This window comes from Calliphora vicina, chromosome 1 (assembly GCF_958450345.1).
Source record: "Calliphora vicina chromosome 1, idCalVici1.1, whole genome shotgun sequence".
Lineage (NCBI taxonomy): Eukaryota > Metazoa > Arthropoda > Insecta > Diptera > Calliphoridae > Calliphora > Calliphora vicina.
Genome location: NC_088780.1, coordinates 123,520,631 through 123,529,784, shown reverse-complemented (window position 1 = coordinate 123,529,784; position 9,154 = coordinate 123,520,631). Strand labels below are relative to the sequence as shown.

The window sequence follows — 9,154 nt, the reverse complement described above, 5'->3', positions numbered from 1 at the left end:
TTTAAAATTTAACTAGTATTTTAACAAAGCTGCTCACAGAAACTAATCTTTAAAGCCAAAAAGTTAACAAATAAATAAATAGACTTTTTGCATAAGGTTACCGTTTTTGTTTATTGAAAAAACAAAACTTACCGCTATTAGCTGCCGCATTGTTTGCTACACAATTTCTTTTCACTTTTTTAATAAATTAAACACGTTAACTTAAACACGCATTTCAATATACAAATATTTTATATTTGCAGAGATTTTACACTTTTTCAACTAATTTCAGTTGTTTTATTTTGTCACTTCCGTTATAAAAAACGTAAACAAAGCATGGTTGCTTTTTTTAGTGTATTAATACACAGTTGCATGACAAAGTAGGTATATTACAGAGTGACAGTTGTATAGGTACAAAATTTATTAAGGGCACCATACACTATCAAAATGCTTGATGTCACTTTCGTGTACGTGTAATTTGATGCTTTGATGTACACTTGATTGATGACTCGTCAATCTGCATTTTATTTTCGATTTTGTGGTGTTAACACCAATAGCGGGAATTATATTTAATTTTTATTTGCACTAAAATGTATTTAAAAATGTCAATATCGTATGCAACTTTAATTGCAATAACGAGAACATGTTGAGAATAAAGAAAAAAATCAAAATAATAAGCGAAATATGTAATATAAAAAAATTATTCTCTTCATCCGACACGCTCATCAACCTCACGCCTTGAAATATTTTTGTAAATGACTTCGTGATTGATGAGAAAACACCATACACTATCAAAAAGTGACATCAAGCATGCTAAAAATCAAAATGTTTTTGATTTTCCATCAAGCGTTGTCGGTGTCACACATACAAACACATTTTCACTAATACTACCATAGTGCTTGATGAGTATTTTGATAGTGTATGGTGCGCTTTAAATATAGTGGTACATATACATACATAACTTGTAAACTTAAAATTACTCGAATAATAGCACACTCAGATATTATAACCGAAGTATAAATACTTTATACTGGAGTTTTTAGCAATTGAGTTAATTTTGATATTGCTGTTAGACCCCTTTCACATTAGGCAATTAGTTGCGCAAGTCTTATTCGCAATTTTTGTGTTTGTTGATGTTGGAGGTGAAGTCGGGTTAAGCAGACAAAATTGTTTCAAATTTGATTACAGATTTGCTTGTACTAGGGTTCTATAGCTGAAACAAAAAGTCGACCTTTCGACTTTTTCCGTTTTTTAAAAAGTCTACTTTTCGAACTTTCTTCTGATTTAATCGGTTAATCGAGCAAATAATTAATCGGGGTTTAGTTTTAATCGGTTAATTTTAAATTATTCGATTAACTGAATAATTTATATTTCAATTTTAAACTGAAAATAAAACCGGGAATTTTCAGTACTTATTTAAGTATTTTATTAATTAAAAGAACAAAAAGAAAACATAACAATTCAACAAAAAGTAAATAATTTTCTTTAGTTTTACAAAACTCGACTTGGAAAAAAGTCTCTCACTGATTGTAGATGTTGGAGAAATCAAAAGTAAGGTATGGTAAAGAATATCAAATATCTCAGTTTTTTGTTTAGTTTATTCTAAGCATATAAAATCCTCCATAATACCATTCAGTCCTTTTTGGATTTTTTAGATTTTAAATACTTTTAATAATTTCGATAAGTTCTGATAAAAATTCATTTCATTAGCGTGTCCAATTTCGTATATTATCATGTTCTCATTCGACAATTACATGTACATTAAATATGCCAGTTGTTATACTCATAAAATTAATCGGTTTATTTGTTATTTGAAATCGACAATTGTTCGAACAGTTAACCGACCAAAGTTAATCAGTAACCGATTGAATACCCTAGTAATTTATGAAAAGTCGACTTTTCGAACTATCGACTTTTTCGAACATTTTCGACTTTTTTCAACTTTTTACCATTTCTTGTAAAAAATACATGGTTTCTAAATTTATTGATGCGCCTTTTGCAATGTTTAGCAATAAAAATTAAATTTTTATTGCTAAACCAAATTGCAATAGCTTTAGTATATTGTTAGACTTATAGAACCCTAGCTTGAACACGACAAGTTGGAGAGAAATTAATACATATTAAATTGTTTTAATTTTTATTAATAAATAATATAATAATAATAAACGGCACCTTTTCTACCCTACCCATCACTGCCACTCCACCAGGTGGCAACATTTTTGTTTTCTTTGTGCTATTCTTCTTTCCTCATTGCTTTTGTCATAACAGTACTATTGTTGTTGTTTTGACTTTTCTTGAATATGTCAGTTCATTCGTTGTTGTTTTGCCTTCGCCGACAGTTGATGTATAATTTTTGTTATTGTTGTTTTAATTTCATTGAATTTTCGATTTGAGAAAATTTCAAACTAAATTTTTTGTGTATATAATATATTCAAATATTTGGAAATTTTAAGTATTTGAAAATTTTCAGTATTAATAAAAACGTACGAGAAACAAGCATATAATTTTGTATTAAAAATTATAAATTGCTAAAAGTTGTAGAAGAAAAACCAGAGAAAAAGAAAAAAAGCTGTAAGTCAAATACATACATACATTTTTTATGTCAATTTTTTTTTATTAAAGTGCAAAAAACTTTTAAAAAATACGAAAACAAGACTCCATTTTGTTTTCTTTTTTTTTGGTACTTTTAATTGTTAAAAATCTAAAAAATACAGTTGTTTTAATGTATATGAAATAATTTAAGTTTACTGCAACATTTTGTTAAAAACGATAAAAAGCTAAGAATATAAATTAAAATAAGGTTTGTAGAACTTATTGGAATTAAGAAAAATAATTTTACTAAACAACATTTAGGGGTTTCACGTAAAGAATTGGATTTGAATTCTAAACTAAAAGAGAACAAATTTTTAATTTCTTATTCGTAAAATCATTAGTATTGAAATCTACCATATTATTTAGTTATTAAAAAGTTTAAAACCGAATATTTTATGCAATAATGATACAGCTGTCGTTGAGTTGTCAATCTTTGGCCGGGTAAGACTCGGGTCGTTCTGGAGCGAAGATTTAATTGCCTTGGGAAGGTGCAACAAAAAACTTTCTGCTTTAGAATTCAGAAGACTACATGAACTTCTTAATTATGTATGAAATCCCATTTAGTAATTGTTTTGCTTTACTAACGTTTTCTTTTTTGCTGGTTTTCCAATATAGTTTATTTTATATTCAATGCCTGTCGCACATTTTGTTCGGAATGATTTCAATTCCGTAGTGAAACTGAAAGTGGTTTCATTCCGAAAGATACCTATATTCGTTTTACTTTTTCTGAAGAAGCAAAATACGAAATTAATTCCACATTCGATCAGAATGCAATTCTGTGACAGGCCTGATATTCAGTCCTAAGAATTCAAAAAATTAAAATCAAGAAGAAAGCAAAACCAACTTATTGAGCTAATAAACTAAAAATTACATGAAATTTATAAATAAAAAAACAATTTAAACAAAATTCTGAATACCCCAACCAATACATGTGTTTGTGTAAAACATCTTAAAATACCGGAAATAATGTAAGCAAACATAATAAATAACATTTTGCACATTTTATATCCGCATTGTAATTTAAAAAATACTTTGTTTCTTTTTGTTCTGTTTAAATAAACTTAAAAACTCTAGTTCCTTATTATCTTTATATATTATTAATTAACGGCTAGTTTTCTATAAACAATGTAGTATATTACTTTTGAAGATCCATATCCTGCTTAACATTAAATGTTAACATTACATCACAAATAAAATTAATTATCAATTAGCTATATTGCCTACGTGTTTATAGGAATTAATGAAATTTTATTTAAATTGTTAAATTTGTTCTGTGTCATAGGAGTACTACGATTTCAACAATTTATGTCACCTTGATTATAGTATACAACCGCATCAAGGTTGCTAAAGTACATTGTGCTTTATTTTTGTATTTAGCTATTGTTGTTATTATTTATTTTTGTTTAATTATTTTTGTTGTTAATTAACAAAATATATCACGTATTTGTTTTATACCTACAAATTTTTATTATACTTTTCGATATTTAATCCTAAAGTTATTAAAAGTAAAACAAATTAAAAAGAAATCTTATTTAAACATTTCTCTTTTGTATTAAAAACACGGTACCTAACCTATTTATATTGTAAAATTTATAAGAAATTATTGTGAATATTTAACAAGTATTTTATATAGGTACCTACCTACCCTTCTTCTTTAATTCAATTTCAATATTAAATAAACTTTCAATTCTTCCACCTTCTTCGGATTTGCTAGTTTTTTATGAACAATAATCTGATGATTTAAAGCATGAAAATAATGGTGTGTGACATTAATTTTACAATTTTTCTTTTTAATGAGTCTCATTGGAATAGGTTCAATTTGCATAAAATCTAATTGGGCAATAGGTATTTGATTCAGATAGGTACCTATAAAATATTTTTATATACGTGATGTGATAATGATTAGATGTGTCAAATAGAAATGCAATCTGCGACATTTTTCCAATTGGTTTTACAAACTATGTCGAGAAACAAAGGGATGCATAGAAAAATATACATACAACGAAAACTCTCCTTTCAAAGACCTAACTCAGTTGCCAAAAACCTAAGTGGTGAGAATGTATTAGTAAAAACAAACAGCCTAACTACAAACGAAATTTTAAAGTAAATTTGCTTTACTTCTATAATTTGAAGCACACCGATTGCTCACCAAAGCTTATGGTGAATGTGTTCCATCGCTTTCAACGTGCGAGAGGTGGTTTGTGTGGTTCAAAGAAATGTTGATTTTGACACGGAAGACAAAGATCGCCGAGGCCAGCGAAAAAAGTTTTAAGACCAAGAATTGGAGGCATTACTCCCTGAACATTGTTATCAAACTCAACAAGAGCTTGCAAAATTATAGCGAGCCATTCAAGCTGCAATTTCAAAATGTTTGCGTGCAGTATGATGCATCCAAAAACAGGGAAATTGGGTACCATACGAAAGGAAGTCGAGAGATCATGAAAGACGATTTTGTATGTCTGTAATGCTGTTTGAACGCTATAAAAGAAACTTATTTTTTCGGAGTAATTACTTGCGATGAAAAATGGATCCATTATAATAAGCCGAAGCGTAAGAGATCGTAGGTGAAGCTCGGCCAACCAGCCGAAACGACACCATAGCCAAATATCCATGGCACTAAGTCAATGCTATGTATTTGATGGGTACAAAAGGGTTCTATCTATTATGAGCTGCTGAAAACTGACCAGACCATCACAGGGAACCTGTACCGAACACAACTGATTAGTTTGAAGCGAGAGAGAATTGGCCGAAAAACGGCCATAATATGCTGCCAGACATGAAACCGTAATATTCCATGATGACAACACTCGGCCACATGTTGCAATACCAGCTTTATATGCCAGACCTTGCCCCGTCCGACTACTAGTTGTTTCGATCGAATCAGTACGCTTCACTTTGGAACAGAGTGTCCAATATTGACTAGATTTGTTCTTGACCTCAAAAGATGAGCAGTTCTTTTGACTCGGTATCCATATATTGCCAGAAAGATGGGAAAAAGTCATAGCTAACAATGACCAATACTTGGAATAAATTCATATTGTACAAATGTTTCAAAATAAAAGCATTTTTAAGTCATAAAATAATAAAACAAAATTTTAAATTCCAATTCCTTGGTACGAAATGTAAAATAATAATTGACTTCATGGATTTGAAATCGATTTTTCGGTTTTTAAGGTTAGGCAGAAATGCAACAATGTATGTGTGATTATTTTGAGTAAACTGATTTAATATTAATTTTATTACTATTTTTCTTAATTTCGCATACATTTTTTTTTTAAACTTTTGTTATCGAATTGCTGTAATTAATAATTACACTTTACATGCGTGAAATTGACACAACAAAACGCCAAGACACGTTAACATAATATTGGTATAATCTGTTTTAAAAGAATTGATCAAAATCTAATAATAATATGACACTTAACTATCAGCAGTACATGTCAAAACCTGTTACATTTACATTTCGTCAATTATCCACATAAAATTGCGTACAAATATTCAAAATTGGATTCTACAACTCGGCGATTTGCCGATTAAAATTTATAGTAAACAGTTCGACTTTAGTCACTTTTCAAACATCGTAATTCAGGAATTAAAACGCGAATTTTTCAAAATGGATGTATGAAAATGGCTCCATAGTGTATATGTGTGCCACATTTGAGGCAAAAATATTTAAAAATGTAGGTATGTCGTTTCCTATAGAAATTTCAAATAATGTGAATATGCTTCACCCAGTTTGAAATGCAGAACTATTTAAAAAGCTGTCGTCTCTGTTATTGTTTTTGAGAAAAACAAAAAATATTTTTTTGAAGATCGTTTGTATTGTTTGATTAAAAGTATTAAAATGGAATCAAAAGGCCGTTAAAAATGTAACACATTATGAGGGTATCTGTAATAAGTGGTACAAAATATGTTGGCAATATTTTGTGTTAGAAAAGAAAACGCCATTAGAGCTATTCGAACCACTATAGAATTTATTAGCGGTAGAATTTTAAACGTTATATGGAAAATTTCACAAGAATAACTTTCATTTTATAAACAATCGATAGGTACATTTTATCTATAATCGTCTTTATTTAAATTAGGAATTTTAACAAAGAATACCTACAACATATTTAAATGGTTTTGCTTTAAAAAAAAACTGCGTATTTTTAAATTCTTATCATATTTTTCGCTTTATTCATTATTTGTTTATAAACAAAAAACATCATAGACTTGTTTATGTTTTTATTTTTTTCCTTTGTTGCATATTTTGTTTTTGTTTTTCCTTCATTCTCTGCTATTTATTTTTTCACACTCACACGTCCGCTCTCGATACATTTTGTTTATGTGTAAGTGCGCAGGTCATCATCATATTTGTGCAAATTTATAAATAGAATTTCATTTCAATCTTGTATTTTTTTGTTTGTTAGTAGTGCTTCAGGAAAACAATATAGAAAACTTTTTCTTGCAATTCGCTGCAAAGGTAGACAAACTAATTAAACAAAAATTCAAACAAAAAAAAACATCAACAATTTAACAACAACGAAAGAAAGTAATAACAGACAAAAAGGTGAAGTAACAAATTGTGTTCCAAAAATCTCTTGCGTAGTTGTTAAAAATTCTTCTTCTGTAGGTTGGAACCGGTTGATTTTATTGCCAAACATTTTTATTTATTAATTCTTGTTTTCTTAAGAATAATACCTATTTAACTTATTTAGTTTAATATTTGTTTAATTGTTACAGTTTCATTTTAATCGAGTTTTATACGAGAAACATTACTTACAAAACAAAACCAACCATCAACATGATTATGAAAGTACCCTCTAGTGACTGGTCGGACCAATTTGAGCAGTATATAATTGAAGAGGAATCCGACAATGAATTGGATGAATTAGATCAAGATTTCTCCGAGTATTTGTGGATGGAAAATGAGGAAGAGTTTGATAAAATTGTGAGTATAAAATGTAATTATATAAAAGCGTCAGTCAATATAAATTAGGCACGATCTTTTAAATTGTTATTCATTTTCTTGCAGGAATTACAGCGCCTTGAGGATGAGGAGCTCATGAATGAATGCATTGACGCCATGCTGGACGATGAACTCGAGGAGCAACTAAACGAATGGGACAAAGCTAAAAACGAAGAACTTAGAGCAGCTCTCTCCTCCTTGGCAGTCAGTGATTGCAATGTTAGCGATTCATTACTCAATCCTTTGGCAGCTGAATTTATACCACAAAGTCATTTAATTATTGATTTGGGTTCATCATAAACCAGACATACAGAGCAGCAGACTATAAAACAAATATTAGATGATGAAGAAAAAAGTATCTTGAATATTCTCATTTAAGTAGTGAAAACGATCTCCTGGTTTTCTAAAAAAGCTGTTTAACTAATCACACAAACACATATTTTAACAGTATAAAACAAGCTAAAAAAAACCAAACAAAAAAATATTAAAAAATAAGAAAATATTGTAAGGAATTTAACACTTGTTGCCATGCAACCAAAAACAGACTTAGTGTTTTATTAAAAATGCTTAAAACCACTAAAAAAAACTAAAATGACAACAAGTTAAGACTTACAAAAACCAAAAAAAAATTCAACGAAAAAAATATGAAAAAAATCAAGCGTAAAAAACTTAACGCAAAAAAAATATAAAATACTTGAAAATTTAAAAAAAAAACTTACAAAAACTTACAAAAAACATTACAATATTTTTACGCTTCAAAATCCAAAATATCAATAATTATACGCCTCTCCAATTATTTTTTAGAAAAACGAAACCTGTAATTAAATTTTCGCTTAACTTTGCTGTCATTGTTATCAACATTCGCGTTTCAAATTGAATCGTATTGAAAGAAAAAAAACGTTTTCAAAAAGGTGTGTGTTTTATTTTTTATTACGAAACAATCTAATTCAACTTGAATATTTTACTTTTTTTTGTACAAATATTTTTAATATAAACTTTAATGTGATATATTTAAGCTTTTTGTTTTAAGACAATTGTCTTTATATTTTAATAATGAAAAGAAAATATTCTTTTTTCGAATAGTTTTTTTTTAATAGATTCAATTGTAGCAACATACACACACTTTTTTCTTGTTATTTAATCTTTAAGGCAGTATTTAAGCAATTTTTTTTTATCCAAATCAAACCCAAATACTCGTTTCCTCAAAAAACTTCCAAACTTTTATTTTTGTTTTATTATGTATTTAAAATATTTATATAAATACAACTTCTTGAACCTAGAGGCTCTTATTTTGCCTTTAACTCTCATTTATTCAGAGTAGAATTGTAATATTTTCCTTGTAAAATTATTTGTAATTAAAAAAAAGAAAACATAAATAATAACTATACTATTACACTTTAAATATATTTGAATCTGTAATATGTAAATTGTTATCTCTTTCCCTACTCGCTTGTTTAATTATAGTTTTTTTTTATAATTTTTATATAATAAGAAAACTTAACAATTTATTTCCTAACATTTCCTTTTATGTGTGATATAAAATATAAAAAAAATGATAAAAAAAAGTTAAAAAACTTTAAAAAATCTCAATAAAAAAGTATTACGATTAAATATAAATTTAAAAATAAATAA

At 27.9% G+C, this 9,154-nt stretch overlaps 1 protein-coding gene across 1 annotated transcript; it reads left to right on the top strand.

Annotated features, from left to right (window-relative positions):
• The first annotated feature begins 2,400 nt into the window (after positions 1-2,400).
• Paip2 (polyA-binding protein interacting protein 2) lies at positions 2,401-9,154 on the top strand. The gene is made up of 3 exons (XM_065515714.1): positions 2,401-2,550; positions 7,297-7,504; positions 7,589-9,154. The coding sequence occupies exons 2-3, from the start codon at positions 7,358-7,360 to the stop codon at positions 7,820-7,822; spliced, it is 381 nt and encodes a 126-aa protein (XP_065371786.1). The 5' UTR covers positions 2,401-2,550; positions 7,297-7,357; the 3' UTR covers positions 7,823-9,154.

Coding starts and splice junctions, on each gene's coding strand:
- Paip2 (XM_065515714.1), top strand. CDS start 7,358: ATGATTATGAAAGTACCCTCTAGTGACTGGTCGGACCAATTTGAGCAG. Junction 7,505..7,588: donor AGGAAGAGTTTGATAAAATT/GTGAGTATAAAA, acceptor ATTTTCTTGCAG/GAATTACAGCGCCTTGAGGA.